This window comes from Alnus glutinosa, chromosome 9 (assembly GCF_958979055.1).
Source record: "Alnus glutinosa chromosome 9, dhAlnGlut1.1, whole genome shotgun sequence".
In the NCBI taxonomy this organism is placed as follows: domain Eukaryota; kingdom Viridiplantae; phylum Streptophyta; class Magnoliopsida; order Fagales; family Betulaceae; genus Alnus; species Alnus glutinosa.
The window spans coordinates 25,693,465-25,711,580 of NC_084894.1; the positions used below are offsets into that span (position 1 = coordinate 25,693,465).

The 18,116-nt window shown below is 34.1% G+C and overlaps 1 protein-coding gene across 1 annotated transcript; it reads left to right on the forward strand.

Moving 5' to 3' along the window:
- Positions 1–6,215: 6,215 nt before the first annotated feature.
- On the forward strand, positions 6,216–11,558 carry LOC133878022 (laccase-4-like). The gene is made up of 6 exons (XM_062316502.1): positions 6,216–6,485; positions 8,139–8,290; positions 8,988–9,232; positions 9,322–9,450; positions 10,019–10,939; positions 11,044–11,558. Exons 1-6 carry the CDS (start codon positions 6,393–6,395, stop codon positions 11,172–11,174), a joined length of 1,671 nt encoding a protein of 556 aa, XP_062172486.1. The 5' UTR covers positions 6,216–6,392; the 3' UTR covers positions 11,175–11,558.
- The last annotated feature ends 6,558 nt before the right edge of the window (positions 11,559–18,116 follow it).

Below are 18,116 nucleotides of genomic sequence, written 5' to 3' on the forward strand. Positions count from 1 at the left end.
ACAAAGCATCTCTTCTTCTTTAAGGCCCGACTTCCGTATTGCAATAAAACCCGGCCCGTCTCTGATAGTCATGTTGTTGACATGACTCATGATTATTTTCAATTTTGTGACTGAGATTTCCACTTGCCAAAAAGGGTATTAATAATAATAAAAAAAAAAAGCATAAAGTAGCGTTGAAAAGTCCAATATGAGTTCAAAATGAGATGAAAATCCAAAAAAAAAAAAATAATAATCAATAAAATTGTTGTGCGAATCTTCTGCATATTAGAATTATATATATATATATATATATATATAGAGTAATGATTCACTACATATATATATATATATATATATATATATATATATATATATATATAAACGAAAGATTTGAATATTTCATTAATCAATGATTACGAACATAAAATTCTTATATCACAAAATATAAAATTCTGCAAAATTTTAGTCACAAACTATAAGGTTACATCGTTATAGGTATCAACAAAATTCTTACGTTATTTATAACTTTCATTTTCTGCTAACCCATGTATAAAAATAGTTAAAGAACAGATATGTTCCAAGCAGACTACATCTAAGATAAGGGTAGCCAAATATCATAAAAATTTAATTATTTAAACTGACCGTCAGAGATAACATTTCACACATGATTAACCTTCATACCATAAATCGCCTATAAGGGCAGATTTAAAGAGAATAAAACTTTTATTTAAAGCAAAAACACAATTAGCAAATAGCAGCAGCGGCCATGGTAGAGATGAACGCCTGAACGGCACAATATAGAGGTAGATGGATGAATGGAAAACGGAAAAGCTAAAATTGCCGATGATCTTGTCGGACAACACCTACAAACAAAATTAAAAAAATCAAAATGTGAAGAGCGAAAGAGTAAGGAGTAGAAAAGAAAATGAAAATGAGGAGGGAGCAGATCCACTTCTCAGATATGTTTTCTAAGAGGTAAAGTCCTTCTCTCTCTTTATTTATTTACTGCTCTTGTTTGTAAATCATTTTGATTTTACGAACCCCTTAGACTTAGCACACAACCTTCTTCCACCCTACCAAATAAATTAGTTCCCTTTGTTTTTTTTTTATTCTTCTTCTTCTTTTTTTTTTTTCTTTTTTTTTTTTTTTAAGTCTTGTCAGAATTTTTTAATAGTATTGGTAGAGTTGGAAGAATTCTATCAAAAAAATATTTCTCTCACATATTAACGGATAAATGACAATTTCATAGACAATTTGAAGAAAAACTCTACCCTCTATCTCTCTATTCCAAAACCACATATATGGTATAATCCATTTGATTAAGAGGGAATGCTTATACACCAGTTAATTTGAAATTATTATCTAAATTAGATTAGTTATATTATGTGAATCCTAACAGTATAATTATGTGTTTTCACTCTTCACTTTCTGCTCTTACTTTTTTATCTCTAAAATACCCTTTAAGTTATTAAAAAAAAAAAACTGAAAATACCAAAAATTGGGTGGCTCTTTTCATATTAGCCCCTTTGATGTATTTTCTTAAGTTTTGGAGGCATTTTTATGGTAATTCAAATCAATAAAATATATTTTTCCACGTGTCTTTTTCCTCTCCTCTTGAAAATGTTCGGTGACGAGTCTTTCAAACCTCTCAATCGCATTTATAATGTTGGTTCAAAAATGGAAGTTGAACTGTAGAAATAATTCATTTTGAACAAATTTTTGGTCCAACTGTCAAGTCTATTACGTTGATATTTATCCAAAATATAATTAAAAATGCATTTAAAAATTATATATATATATATTTTAATAACGTGTCAACTTAATAGACTGAATCAAAGTTTTCAACCCAGTTTGAAGAAAGGTGTCGCTTAATGACACCACCAACAATTAACTGCTAATCATGAAGTAAAATTAAGAAATCATTGCACACTCAGAATTAAAAAAGCCGACAAGTTAATGTTTAATCGACATGTTGAATCTCTAATTTGAGTTTGCTTACCCAATGTTGGTAATGGGCCTACGATTTAGGACGAGGTATGGGCTCCATACATGTGAGGACAACCAAAAATTGGAGTGCAGCTGGGGTGGGTGCCAAATTTGAATGTCAAAGATGCCCTTGTTTAACGTACTTTATTGGTGAAATAGGATGGGTAACTAGGTAAAAGGAGCGCAAACAAATTCGTGATGATAATAATGGAGGGCGCTGAGGATTAGGATCCTCTTAAATTATTTGTATAAATTTAAGAAAATTCGAGCAAGTGATTGTGAGAAACTATTTATGGAAGAGCCTATTCGCTATTTAGGCAAGTAGGTCTTTAAAAGCATCTTCAATAGAATAGGGAAATGGCTCATAATTGTCAAATTTGACTATTATAAGCCATTTTTCTTCTCTAGCTAGTAGAATAAGTCAAATATAATTTTTCATTTTAGTGTGAATAGCGAATAGGCTCTTCGTAAATCAGCATAAGAGCATATTCGCTACTCACACTACAAACAGTTTTTTATTATTTTTCCTTCTTCATTCATTCTTTCACACACACACACTCTCTCTCTCTCTCTCTCTCTCTCTCTCTCTCTCTCTCTCTTTCACACTCTCTTCCACACAAAATAAATATTTAAAGAAAATAATCAGTAGAATAGAGAATCTGTTGAGATGATATAGAAAAAATTGTAGATAAAATAGAGAGTTGTATTTTTTTAATAGCTACTTTGGCTATTATTGTTGGAGATACTCTAATAACTTTTCATATCAATCAAAAAAAAAAAAAAAAAAAAAACAAAACAAAACAAAAAACAAAAAACAAAAAACAAAAAACAAAAAAAACAAACAAACAAACAAAAGGAAAGCTATTTAAAACACGTTATGTTAGCCGGTGTGAGATAGATGTGATAAATGGGTATGAAAAGTAACATTACTTAAAATTAATAGATAAATGCTACATACTACACCCCCATCTCACTGGGTTGATGTGACAATGCTCATAAGCCCTTGTTTTTTTTTTTTTTTTTTTTTTCCTAATAAGTTGTTATTGATAAGAATTGCATATAAGTTTTTATTTATTTATTAATTTACATAGTATCAGGGGTGATCGATTTGGGTCTTCACGGATAATCTAACTATGAGCGATGACCCAATGCAGTGTTGCTGATTAGATTATCAGGGATGACTTTTGTTGTCACTAATTAGAAATTTTTGTTGATAGCTAATAGCTTCTCGCTACAAATCATGCGTGAAATGCAAATTATTGGACTTTTAATTAACTGTGTATGTGAACAATGTGCAACAAAATATTAAATGCGGAATTTAAAAGAGACAAATATTTTATTGACGAAGTGGAAACTCAATTAAGAGAAAAACCACTCCGGGGCAGCCAAACCCAGAATATCTATTATTCAGAAAACAAAGCTAGTTACAAAGCAGTAGCACTCACATACCCCTGATGCAGTGGTCGTACCTTGAACTCTGACGTGTAACCCAACATGAATGCCTACTAATTCAGGTCTCCTACCTGAAGGGGTCTTCAATGGAATCCTTTACCTTAGGGCCAACCCCTAAGTTAGACTTCACAGCTGATCAAATACACACTGACAAAAGCTAGAGAGCTAGCAGATCTTCAATATCTCCCTAAACACCATCTCTAAGCTATAAGGAATTCACTACCGAATTCTGTACATAATGCATGCTTAGAGCCCCTTATTTATAGGCTTTACAAGACCTAATTCTAGTTAGAATCGAAGTCTCTGGCACGCGCGTCCGGACGGCAGACTTGAGCGTCCGAACAGTCAACTATTTCCGTGTCTGAAAATCAATTCCGAAAATTCTTGAATTTTGGCAGGCCGTCCAGATGCTTGATATTTCTGTCTGGATAGTGGGCCGTTTGGACGTTTCTATTGGTCGTCCGAACCATCAAGTTGCAGCATTTTTTGTTAGTTTTCCAATGACGCCAATTTCGTTCCAATCCGATATTTGAGCATAAAGTTATGATCAAAATACTGGAGGGTGTCCGGACAGGGTTGCCCTAGTGTCCCGACAGTTGCACTTCTACTACACGCAATTTCCATATTAAGGTCTGAGCGTCCGAACCATAGAGTATGACGTCCGGACGGTTGAACTTCTTCTACATGACTTGCCTTATTAAGGATAGCGTCCGGATAGGAATACCATATCGTCCGAACGATTGCAGCTGTCTTCCCATATATGTGTTTGAGACAAAAATCCTATTATTTGTCGAATACTGAATGGCGTACCGACGGATGTACTTGAACGCTGGATTCTTCTCGAACTCTGAATAGCGGCCGAGCGATTTGTCATTACGTCCGGACGGATGCAATCTTGAACAATTGAAAGTTTCTAAACACTGATGAACGTCCAGACGGAAAGTTCTCGTTGTTCGGACGGATGTTGTTGACTGATGAGCGTCCGGACGTTATGCTGAGTCGTCAGAACAGAAGCTTGGAATCCGACTTCTCTGAGTTGGAATCTGCACAGAATCTTTCTTGAACACTGAAATAGCTTTCTTGAAACTTATCATAATGAGGGTCTTTCCATATCAGAGAAATATACTCTGAATATCTAAAGACTCTGAAATAAACGACATCCATGTGAAAGCAGCAACAGTACATAAAAGTGATTTTGTTTAACAAAATACAGCCAACACAAAAACTAACACGAAAGAAAAATACCACCAGGTTATTAGCGGCAATATATCAACAATGACAGGTCATTGGCAATATTTTTTTAATATTAGCGACAACCCAAAAGTCGTAATACTTATCAAACGGGATTTTTGAGTTGTCACTAAAAAAAAATTAATCACTATTAGTTTTGCAAGATTGCATGATAATGTGCTATTATATATACATACTTGAGGGTCGCTTCAAGCAACCTGAACTTGTACATAAATTAATAAACATGTATATATATCTTAAATTTGGTGTCACTTATGCTAAAAACTAAAATAACATGTACAAAGAATGAGAAATCCATTTTATTATTATAATTATATATTGTCATTCTCTTATTTTCTGTTTGAAAGAGAGAGAGAGATCTAGAATTTGACACATAATTATTAGCATAGCCGCCAACATATGATTGGGCTAACATTCCAATTTGGGAATCCCTGAAAGCCCCCCTCTCAACTACAAAATCTGGTTGGGCTAACATCCCACGTACATATCATCGATCTCCCAACTACCGTTTCAGTTAATTCCAGACGTAGTAGTTAACTTTCTCAGAGCATGAAACGCATGGAAAATAACCCAATAGACCCGACAATTGATCGTGTGAAAAATGTCAGTTTTCCTTCTATTAACGTTAATTCCCACGCGGTTGTTTAAATTCCAACCATGCATGAGTAAAAGAGACGTTAAACTCTCCAACATGAACAATATATATATATATATATAAATGCACACTCAGATTGGTGACAGTTACCGTGCAACATGTTGATCGTGTCCTTTCCTCTCACACATATATAGTTGTCATACCATTTAAAATTATTAAATACAACAAAATAAAATTTTAAACCATAAAATTACTCATTTTGTATTTTGGTAGAATGGTTTGTGTATATATATATATATATATATAGGTTTAATATTCTTTTATTAAATTTCTTTTGAGGGCATTTTTATTTTTAAACAAAATTTAACATTTAAAAATAGCATATTCCGTTCGATTTAATGAGATTCTCTAATGGAATGTGGGTTTTGGTATGTAAATGTAGTTCAGTGCTCTCTTTTAGTGAGAATATCAGTTCGTGGTAACAAATTGACAACAACCGATAGTTCATGAAAAGAAAAAATAACTATCTCTAATTACAAATATGATAATAGCTTAGAAGAGTTGAGCGAAGTTTTCCTTAGTACTTTTTTAAGGGACGAGGGTAATTGTGGTTAAACTAATTAACGACCATAGACAAGATCGAATATATAAAGCAAAGAAAACAGAAAAAGTACTGGTGGGAATCATGTTGTAAATGTATATACGTCATCTCCTTGACTCAAGTCAGGAGGAGATGAGTATCGGGATTTTAGTTATGTAAGCTGGGGGATCGGGTGTACTTTACCAAATATGGTTGGACCAAACCCATGGGGCTGACCACCTAGTCTATTTGAAAAAAGCAGCACCATCAAAATCTCAACCTGTAGCTTAGCTTCAAAAGGTGTCTTAATTTGTTGATGGTCTAGCTGCCCACCTTTTAATTTGTTCATACGTAGAGTCTAGAGAGCTTTCGTCTCAAGTTTTCTTCCGTCGTACCTAATAAGTAAAAACGACATGGCAGCGGAGACTGTGATCATCTCTTTATAAGGTGGGCTTGGTCAGCCACATTTCATTGCAGCAAAAGATCATCAGACAAAAAACAAAACCGTTTCCTGATCGATCAGAGTCAGTGAGATTGAGATATTGGAAAATGGAGCGATGGATCATCGGAGTCTTCCTAGTGCTGGTGGCTTGCCTGTTTCCAGCGTCAGTGGAATGCATGGAGCGATACTACAAGTTCAATGTGAGTTCAATTTTGATCAGTTATGCAATAATATTCCATGGTGTTTCATGGCCTGCAGGCTAACTCTCGCTTTGTCAATTTCAGCCACATTATGGTATATATATATAGAGCTAGCTAGCAGGCTCTTCATTTATTAAAACAGAAAGAGAGAGAGAAAAAAATCGATGACTCAAAGTATGCCTGACTAGCAGAAAAACCAGATTTTGAAACAAGCTTCAAAATCAAACCACAATGTATATATAACGTACGTAGTCGTGTTGTTCATATATATATATACTGCAGGAAATTGTATGGTTTTCCTGCAGTCTCTAGCTTTGCAATTAGCAAATAACGAGTTGCATGCATGTAACATAATTAAGTTGTAGAGATAAGGGTTTCTTGTATAAAAATATAACAAATTAATTCCTCAAATAACCATGCCGAAAACCATAAAGATTTTTAGAAATCAAATATGTTTTCTAGTATATATTTGTGGGTATGTTAGATAATTATGATTTTGAAAACATTTTTTTTTAATTAAAAAAACTGTTTTGATCAACGTTATATAAATATAAAATAAAAATGATTTTTTTTAATTGGGTTTACGTTTAAAAAATTATTTTTCATTTTGAATTATTTGTTAATGGTTTTGAAAAAAGTTAAACTTTTTGATAAGATTTTAGTACTCAAACATAAAAAAGAAATCATTAGTTTCGATATGATCGATAACGTTATTGTTGTCGTGTAGGCCAGGGTGTCAATTTTTTTTATTTTATTTTTGTTCGCTTTCAAATGATTTGAAGCTAGCTAGAGGCTTTTGTGTATCTTTCTTCAAGTTTCAATAGAGCAAGAGCTTTCAATAATATGATTCGTTGGTACAGGTCGGACTATATAATCATCAAAATTAAGCCACTTAAATACTTATTAATTATGCAAGAAAATCCAAGTCTACGCATCTCTGTCGGCTTCTTATATATATATATTTTCTTTTTAATTTCAAAACCCATGATTTTCTACTTTATCCCCTTGCAATATCCTTGTTGTTTGTACAAGCCGTACAAGAATGTTTTCGCTTTTTCCTAAACTAAAAAAAGTTTTCTTTATGCATGGATTTTCGTTCGGGAAAAGTTCAACCATACATAATTGTGTTCATGAATGCTTCAATTGCATGAGGTGACTAAAGAACTTATATATCATATTTGGCCCCGTTTGAAACGGATCAGAATTGTCTCAAATTATTTATTAAAATTTAAGAGAATTTAAATATGTGTTTGTAAAAGATAACTTGTTAAACTCAAGTTATAAAAACACTCTTTACACATCCATCTTCTTACATGAGATGAGATCCAGTTCTACTCTATGTGAGAAAGTAAGTGTGTAAAGTATGCATTTTTATCTTTCTCTCTCTCTAATTCAAGCAGATGATTTGAAAAGATTCTGATCCGTTTGAAACCATCTCATCTTCAATTTTCACTTTTCTTTTTTTTTTTTCATAAAAAAAAAAAATCCTGTATTTCCCCATTTGTTAATTAACGTAATCGATTCGATTAGAAATCTCGATCAAACAGCAAAATTAATGGTGGTGTTAGTTGAGAAAGCCACCAAATTTTTTGATCCATTTTTTTGTTAAAGTTGGTGCTAATTAATTAACTTCCCGTACATATATATACACAGGTAGTTCTGAAGAACACCACAAGATTGTGCTCAACTAAGCCCATTGTCACTATCAATGGAAGGTTCCCTGGTCCCACCATTTATGCTAGGGAGGACGACACGGTGCTTGTTAAGGTGGTCAACCACGTCAAGTACAATGTCAGCATCCACTGGTGAGTTTATTGCAGACTCACTCCTCGTCTATTATATTAATTGAAATTTTCAGTAATTTATTGTTTAAATGGATAATAGTTTAATAATTTATTGTCCAGCCATCTATTGATGCACTCTTTCATAATTGATAGGTAACAAATTGTTAAAGATCTCAATCTTGCTTTTAGGGTAGAACCAAAAATTTTAAAATCGGTCAAGCAAAACTGTAAAAAAAAAAAATAAAGGGGCACCTCCGGGTTCGCTACTACTTGATCTATACATAAAATTGGAATTAGTTGCAATTCATTGACTGAATTATAATTTGCTCAACCTCATGAAATAAGGAATTAATGGAGCCCACTTGTTCGAACATGTGCTTAATCGAACTGCTTAAGACCTACTCGAATAGGTGGATCCGATTAGAGCCTAATTATCTATACAATCAATTACAAGGAATTCTAGTCCTTATACATGGTCATGCAATGTCATCCAATTATTTTATTTTATTTTATTTTTTGATTCTTTTTTAGTAGGAAAAGCAGTAATTCTGCCCTCAGGGTTTTGGCTTTTATTCCCCTTTTCTATCTTACACTTCTTAATTATCCCCCTAACAACATCTTGAAATAAATTTCAAAAGATCATTTATTGGCATAATAAATGGGAAAAAAAAAAAGTTTGTAAAAAGGTCCTACTTATAATATGTTTAATCATGGGCAGGCATGGGATTAGACAACTACGGACGGGCTGGGCTGATGGACCAGCGTACATTACGCAGTGCCCGATTCAACCAGGGCAACAATATGTGTACAACTTCACCATCACCGGCCAAAGGGGTACCCTTTGGTGGCATGCACACATCCTCTGGCTCAGGGCCACCGTCCAAGGCGCTTTGGTCATCTTGCCCAAGCGTGGGGTTCCTTATCCTTTTCCCACACCTCACAAGGAAGAAGTTATTGTCTTAGGTAAAAAAAAATAAAAAAAAAAAATTTCAAAACTTGTCATGCCAACAGGAATATTCTTATTTTCAGTCTTGTTTTTTTGACTTGTACAGGAGAATGGTGGAAATCAGATGTCGAAGCTATCATTAATGAAGCTCTAAAATCTGGGTTGGCCCCTAATGTCTCCGATGCTCATACCATCAATGGTCATCCTGGACGTCTCTCAAGCTGCCCTTCACAGGGTACGTAATATATAGACTTGCCTATAGCTGCATAAACAATTACTAACTCTTTACTTATCAAATGGGAGGTGAACTACATAAACAAGGTTTGAACATGATTTTTGTTCTGCATGATATTTTATTAAATCACTAGTTATTCCAATAATTTAAGGTTATAAATAGTTAATTTAATCATTTAGTTAATATTAAAACACATGGTGCATTGAAATTTAAATGAAAATTTGAATAAAGACTCTGTTTGGCTAAAGTTGAGGAATAAATTAATTTTTTATTTTTGCTTGCTTTTGGCTTTTCAGCAAAAAAAAAAAATAAAAACATTAACAAACAACTTCAAACACAAAATATTCACAAAACACTCAAAACTACTTTCATCTTTATTACACGTCACAATACTTCTTCGTTCAAAAAACACTATTAATGTTTCTTTCGATTTAACCCCAAACCCTAATAGACTTTGGAAGGATATTACAAAAGTGATAATATATGGTTGAAAGGAATTAAGTTAAGTTTACTCCAAAGTTTTATCAAACTTATGGGTTGATTTTCACCATCTTTACATTGTTGGCAGGAGGCTTTACATTGCCAGTAAATTCCGGCAAGACGTACTTGCTACGTATCATCAACGCTGCACTAAATGAGGAGCTTTTCTTCAAGATTGCCGGCCATCAACTCACCGTTGTCGAGGTTGACGCTGCCTACACAAAGCCCTTCAAAACTGACACCATTGTCATCGCACCAGGCCAGACCACAAACGCCCTCCTCACTACTGATCTTCGAACCGGCAAGTACTTGGTTGCAGCCTCGCCTTTCCAGGACGCACCCATTGCCGTTGACAACAGGACGGCCACCGCCACATTACACTATTCCGGCACTCTGTCCTCCACCGCCACCACTCGCATCGCCGCACCTCCACAAAACGCAACGCCAATAGCCTCAAACTTCACAAAATCCCTCAGAAGCCTCAACTCGAGGAAGTACCCTGCTAGAGTCCCGTTGAAAATCGACCGTTCTCTGCTTTTCACCGTTGGACTCGGCGTTAACCCTTGCTCTACTTGCGTGAATGGCAGCCGCGTGGTGGCAGATATTAACAACGTCACATTTGTGATGCCGACCACTTCACTTCTTCAAGCTCATTTTTTCAATATAAGTGGAGTTTTCACTGATGATTTCCCTGGAAACCCGCCAATAAAGTATAACTACACCGGCACGCAGCCGGCGAACTTCCAGACCACGACTGGAACGAGGCTTTATAGACTTGCTTACAACTCAACGGTACAGTTAGTCCTACAAGATACAGGGATGATAACCCCAGAAAACCATCCGGTTCATCTTCATGGATTCAATTTCTTTGAGGTGGGGAGGGGACTAGGCAATTATAATCCAAAGCAAGATCCGAAGAAATTCAATCTTGTTGACCCTGTGGAGAGGAACACCATTGGAGTACCTACCGGGGGATGGACTGCTATTAGATTCAGGGCTGATAATCCAGGTAAATTGCTCCTTAATTATTTGTAAATAACTTCTTACTTTGCAAATTTCTATAATATATACTGATCATATTTGTGGCATTTACTGCATGCTTTGGTTGATTAGGGGTTTGGTTCATGCATTGCCATTTGGAAGTGCACACGACATGGGGCCTTAAGATGGCATTTGTTGTGGACAACGGGAAAGGCCCTAATCAATCTCTTCTTCCTCCTCCAAGTGATCTTCCCAAGTGCTAGCAATCGCCAAGTACGTAGCTCCACGTACTCAAACATTTTCAAGGGCTTCCACATCGAGAAAGAAATTATATATGCATTGGAGATCATGATCACAAGGAATTACAGAAAGAATGGAAGAAATTACAAGGTGGGAAATATGTAGCTGATCACAAGAAGAGAAGAGTTCTTTTGAGCCTACGTGGCAACAGTCTACTCAAGGTTGAATAAAATCAGATTGGAATTCTTTTAGTTTTGATAACATCATTTTTTTCATCCTGATGAGCTTATAAATATTTTGAATTCTTGTAATTAAGCCTATGCTTCTAATTAAAGTCTATCCAAAGGATTTGTAATTTCACAAATATAAAATAAACTAATAAAATTGTACGTGCATGTTGAGTACCATTCTCTCTCTTCTTTGGAAATAGTGAAAGTGAATAAAAAAAATGATATTTAAATCAAATCATGAAAGTTGATATTTAAAATAAAAAGTGAGGTAAAATGTGTTTTAAAAAAGTTAATAGCTAAAAAAAAAAAAAAAAATGGTAGGCCGAATGTATATAAGTGCTCTACACTTACTACTATACTTGTGCAAGGATGGAGGAAGATGAAATTTACCATTTATCTTAAAAGTTAAGGACAAATTTAATCATTAATTAATACTTTAAGATAATAAATCTACCATCTAAAGAACTAAGAATAGGCAGGATGCTTTTCAACCTCCTCTTTACAAGTTAGGTGGAGAAAAAAAAAAAGAAAAATCCTGATTGTTTAAACATTTGTTAGATTTATTAAATAATTATGAGTAATGTTACTTTTTATATCTGTTTGTTATACATGTTCATTTCATACTGATTGACTGATGTAACGTGTTTTAAGTGATTTTTTTTTTAATATTTTTTTTTCCTGAAATGGCTAACATGAAAAGCGGATTAAAACATGTTAGCTTTGTTAGGTCGGCCGATCCGATGTGAAATGAATGGACTTAAAGAATAGGATTACTCTTAAATAATAATAATGAAAAAGAATGCTTTATATGCTAATAATTAATTAATTCGTTAACCTTTCTAACACGGATGTTGTACCATATATTTTTGAGTTTTTAGATGATTTAACTTTTGATTTAAAACCAAGCGAAATTTTCGTTAAATCATAACTTGATTACGATCCAAGCCTTCATGGGCACAAGCTATATACACGTACTGAGAATTATCTAATTTGATTAGGTTGAAAGTTTTTTCTCATTCAGTACTTAGTCGTGAAAAATGGTTAGGGTTTTAATTTTCCATACCATAATGGGGCTGATTTTGGTTTTAACAAGAAGCAACAATTTGTTAACCGGATTGTTAGCAATCGTGACACCAAATGTAATTGAACTTTTATTGGGTTTATTTGTCTAAACAGATAAGTGGTTTGCCCGAAACTTGTTGGGGGCAAGTGAGCTCTTTCACATTTGTTGCCGGAATAACTAGCAATTATGTAGCTTTTATTGGGTCTATCTGTCCAAACAGAGAAGTGGGTTGTCAAAAATTTGTTGGAGGCAAGTGAGCTCCGAAATCCGGCATCATCCAGGCACCGGAATAATGCTAGCGCCGGAATCCGGCGACATCCAAGCACCGTCGCTGGATGCCGGCGGACCAGATTTCGACAAAATTTGGCCGGAATCCTGACATGGTTAGAAACCGGCCGAAATCCAGCCTGATCTGATCGGATCGGGCCACTGATCCGGCCGGATCTAGCCAAAATGGTCGGAATCCGGCCTGATCTGACCAGATCTGTCCAAACATGCTTGCCGGGATCTAGCGACAACTGCATTTTCCTTTTTCATAATTTTTTCGTGCGAATCAAACACCAAAAAATATTTTCTAGAAAACAATTTTTTTTGAAATTAATTTCGTCGATAATATTTTACGATGGAAATCATTTTACATCGAAACAAACAAAAGATAAAAACAAAACACTGAAATAGTGAAGAGCTATTCTCTGCACTTCTTTCTAATTGTTATATAAGTAGTTGGCGTGTTGATTAATCGGGGATTACAGCTTAGGCCAGCCTCCTGAGCCCAGGCCCGTATTCCTAACATGCCATTAATTTAACACTCTTTTCGTCTCTTTTACATCTTCCTCCCCCTTGCACAATGTGAATTTTGTATCAGATCCCTTTTTTTTTATTTATTTTTTTAATTTTTTAAAGGATGAGATGCGAAAGAAATAAAATAGAATATTGTTGAAAAACGGGCATTATTTATATGACTTTGATCCGCCTTTGTGACTACGCGTCGTTGCGGCAATTGCACGCGTGCACATGATGAGTTGGCGCACACGCTGAGCGGTGTGCTCTCAGATCAGATCTTAATCGCATAATTTGCAATTTGCATTCTCCGACCTTCTGACTCTTTCTAAAAGAAAAGAACACGCAAAAAGGAATCTTTCCATTAATGGAAACAACCCCCTATTTTTTTGCCTTATTTTTTTACATGTCATTGTCACCATTTCCAATAACAGCCTGTACCCCTTGAGTGCATGAAGGGGCATTTTTTTTCCTTTTTTTTTTCTTTTTCTCTGTGATCTGATTTAATATTTGTGGAGATAATAACTATTTCGGAAAGAATAAGGTTAGAAATTACACTATTATCTCATTTTGTTGATCTGATAATGCTAATCAGTTATTGTTAAAAATAAAAAAAAAAAAAAAAAAAATTAAGATCGAAAAGTACCATCACGTCAATAAGATAAAATAATAATGAACAAAATTATAGTTTTTATGTTATTCTTTGAAGAATGTACGGTCCTTTATTGGGAAATTATTTTCGGTCAGTATGTTAAATTGATATCGACTCTTAAAGCATATGATTCTCACGATGCATTTTTAATAACATTAACCGAGCATGTAAATTTCACATACATATTAAAAACACAGGTAAGAATTACGTGCTTTAAAAATATATGTCAATTTAATAATTACCGTACGAAAATTTTATCCTCTTAACAAATTGGCTTGGTTTTTTTTCTAAACTTGTCTAAAATTGTCATTTTTATTTTTTTTGTATAAAGCTTTTAGATAAGTCAATTTAGCAGGAAGAAGTAGCTAATTGAGGAATATATTAATGTTGTGAATGGCTACTAGCAGTTAAAACGAATATTTTTTTGTCTGTCAAAAACTAGAAAGAATATTTGCTGATGTAATTTTTATTTATTTATATTATTTATTTTTTGGTATCTTTTGGTTAAAGCGGCACAGCCAACCATTTGGAAGGAAGAGCCGACCATATTGGAAATTGTTTCATCTAATAATTTATTAAATAACTTTTCTTATTTTTTTTTGCTCTGTTCTTCATGATGGCGTGTGTTACATGTACTCTGAAAATCAACCCGAATATATAATATATGAGACAAAAAGCAACAACTTTGAAAAAGATTATTCAAATGCATTTTCAACAAAATTGAGTCATCCACGATTCAATTATATATGGTTATACTATCCATTCTCTCTCTCTCTCTCTCTCTCTCTCTCTCTCTCTCTCTCTCTCTCCTAAGCTTTTATCTATTACCAGGGAGGGAACCAGGGTCCCCTCACCCCCTGAATTTTGAATTTTTTTTTTATTAAAATATTTATATATAATTTAGTGCCTAAAAATTAGGGTTAGCTTCTCATTCATGTTTTGGCCCTCTAATAAAAAGTTTAAATTCCATCTCTATCTATAACCATTCAATACTGACCTCACATGAAATAAAAATTATATATATATATATATATATATATATATATATATATATATATATATTGGAGCTCTTTTATGTTATTAGCAAAATCTTTAGTTTCTATGTTGTTTGGAGCTCTTAAACATTAACTCTACTTTAATCCATCACATTAGGTGTTCTATGCAAGTTTTGAATATTTGCAGAGAATAATACTAAGAACCACATATTTATTTTTTAACTCAATTTTTAGACTAATCTTTATTATAAAAAACAAAGGGAGAACTTCAAGTATAACCCCTGAATTATTATTTATTTTGAAAAAATGTACCTAAACTTTAAAACGTCTAAATTTAGGGTATCTATTTTTCAAAAAGTTTAAATCTTAGCTATCCGTTAGAATTTTTCGTTAAATCCTATTAAAATTTTCAAAATACCTAAGAGATCTCTGATTTCATTTGGATATCACAAGGAGCTATTTGTAAATTGGTTAAACTACAATGACTGATTTTGCATTTTTTTCCAAAAGAAAAAGAGTTTTAACTGAATATTATGAAATAGTCCCTGAAAAAGAGAACCGCTAGAACAATGTTTAGAATGCTACATTTTTTTACTGTAATTTCCTTTCAAATTAATGTGGTAGTCTACATTTTATGAAAATGAATTTTACATGACCGTCTTTGCTTTAGTAGTTGACATAGTAAGCACCGGATCCGAATTTCCTACAATTTGCAATGCAAGCAGCTAGCAATTCATGCCTAAGACCTGTTTGGACAAATAAGACTCATAAAATTCTCACATTTATTGCCAGAATTATTAACAAATAAAATTGATTTTTTTTTTTTTGAAGTGAAAGATCCCTTTCAACAAATAGAAACGAGACCAAATCGGTCTAATGTCCAGGGTTACAAAGAATCCATAATAAACTAAGTCAGAGGCACACGGGCATAGTATCCTCTACCCAGGCAAGGTCAGACTTAGACTACCATAACAGACCACAGCTGCTACAAAATAACCTAGACAATATAAGATGCCTTCAGGGGCAGAGCCACTAAGGGGCCCCCCAAGCCCCAAGGTTCTCCCCAAAAAAATTAAAAAAAATTAAAAAAAAAAATTAAAATTTTACCCCAAATTTTGTTATTTTTTCTAATTTTGGCCCCCCGCAAAACTTTTTTTTTTTTTTTTCAATTTGGCTCCCCCAAGTTGGGGGGGCTGGCTCTGCCCCTGGATGCCTCTATGTATACATAAGCCTCTACTTGATAGAGGAGAGGTCACACATTCTGTGCTATACAATAGCTTTTACAGACCATGTTTGATATAAAAATACAGAGCAACTGCCTTACAATATTATAACAAGACTAAAACAAAAACACAACAAGGAACAACAACAAATTCGGAACAAAATCGGGGCCATGCCAACAAACCGTCCAGAAGAATCCGGACCCAAACACTTGGCAAAAACACCCCCACGAGCACGCCCGAAAGACAACCCTTGAACCCAAAAAATACGCCCTTGTGCAAGGAAACAGTTACCCAGGGAAATAACCGTCACCCAAGCCAACAGACCGATGTCAGCAAGACCATCAGGAAAATCAAAATAGGGGCATCATCAGGCAAATCGTCAAAGTGGAAAAAATGCCAGATCCAGCACCGGTATGCACCAAACACATCTAGAAATCTAAGAAATAAAGCCAATCTCTTCAACAACGCACCCAAAGCACACCCATAAAAAACCCCATAGACCTAATCAAGAACAACAGGGCATCATCAGGCATAGCAGTCGAAAAGGAAAAAACACCAGATCTCGGACCCAAAAATCAGCACTGGTGGCCACGAAACAGTCCTGAACGACTGCCGTTAACCCCAACAAACCACCACAAGAACAACATTCTCAAACCAAAAAATGCCAAGAAAAAACAACCATTTTATATCCTCTAGGATGCCAACGACGCCCAAATAAAGAAAAACTTTTACTGAGAAACAAACCTAAAACTAATAAACGGGGGAGGAGAGAAGTGTAGGGTTTCCCTCGTCCGAAACATGCTCAACAAATGGACGATGCCCTCAGAGGCAGAGGAATCGCGGAATCGCCAGAGTTTTTTTGTTTGGGTTGAACCAAAAAGCTTAACAAAAACTTATTACTCAAAAAAAAAAAATTATAAAAAAAAAAACCCTTATTGTAAAAACTATCGTATTCCAACAACAAAATTTATATCAAATACATATAAACATTAAAAAATATGTAAACAAACAATATATATATAAAAACAAAAGTTGCCCATCACTGTTTTGATTCTGCTTCGATAACGACAGCAGCATAATGGGGGCATGGACGACGAGAAGGGCAATTGTGACATTTGAAGAGCGTAGCTTATTAATATTAATATTTGGTCACGTTGTCCCCATTGAATGCAGGGTGCGAGATTCGAGGTGCCCAATTTAAGATGGAAATGGCGTATTCTGGTCAACACGAGAACAATAGAATATGTTACATGTGACACAAAAAGCATCTCTTCTTCTTTAAGGCCCGACTTCCGTATTGCAATAAAACCCGGCCCATCTGTAATACTCATGGTTGTTGACATGAGTCATGATTATTCTCAATTTTGTGACTGAGATTTCCACTTGCCAAAAAGGGTATTGATAATAATAATAATAAAAAAAAGCATAAAGTAGCGTTGAAAAGTCCAATATGAGTTCAAAATGAGATGGAAATCAAAAAAAAAAAAAAAAAAAATCAATAAAATTGTTATGTGAAACTTCTGCATGTTAGAATAATATATATATATATATATATATATATATATATATATATATATATATAATTTTACAAAATTATAGCTACATGATATGAAATTACTTAGTCATAGTTAGATACAAACAAAATTCTTACAATAAAGTGATATCTATCGCTTTCATGTTTCGCTAATCCATATACAAACATAGTTAAAGAGTAAATCTGTTCTAAGCAGACTAGATTTAAGAAAAGAATAGCCAAATATTCTAAAAATTTATTTAAACCAGCCATGAGAGATAACACTCCACACATGATTAATTTTCATCTCATAGATTGTCTATAAAGGCAAATCTAAAGAGAAGAAAATTCTTATTTAAAGCAAAAACACAACTAACAAACAGCAGTAGTGGCCAGAAAAAAGGAGATGGACAGCACAACACTGAGATAGATGGACGGATGCATAACGGAGATGTTAAAATTGTTGATCTGGTCGGAGAACACATACAAACAAAATAAAAAAAACTCGA

Coding starts and splice junctions, on each gene's coding strand:
- LOC133878022 (XM_062316502.1), top strand. CDS start 6,393: ATGGAGCGATGGATCATCGGAGTCTTCCTAGTGCTGGTGGCTTGCCTG. Junction 8,291..8,987: donor TACAATGTCAGCATCCACTG/GTGAGTTTATTG, acceptor AATCATGGGCAG/GCATGGGATTAGACAACTAC. Junction 9,233..9,321: donor GGAAGAAGTTATTGTCTTAG/GTAAAAAAAAAT, acceptor TGACTTGTACAG/GAGAATGGTGGAAATCAGAT.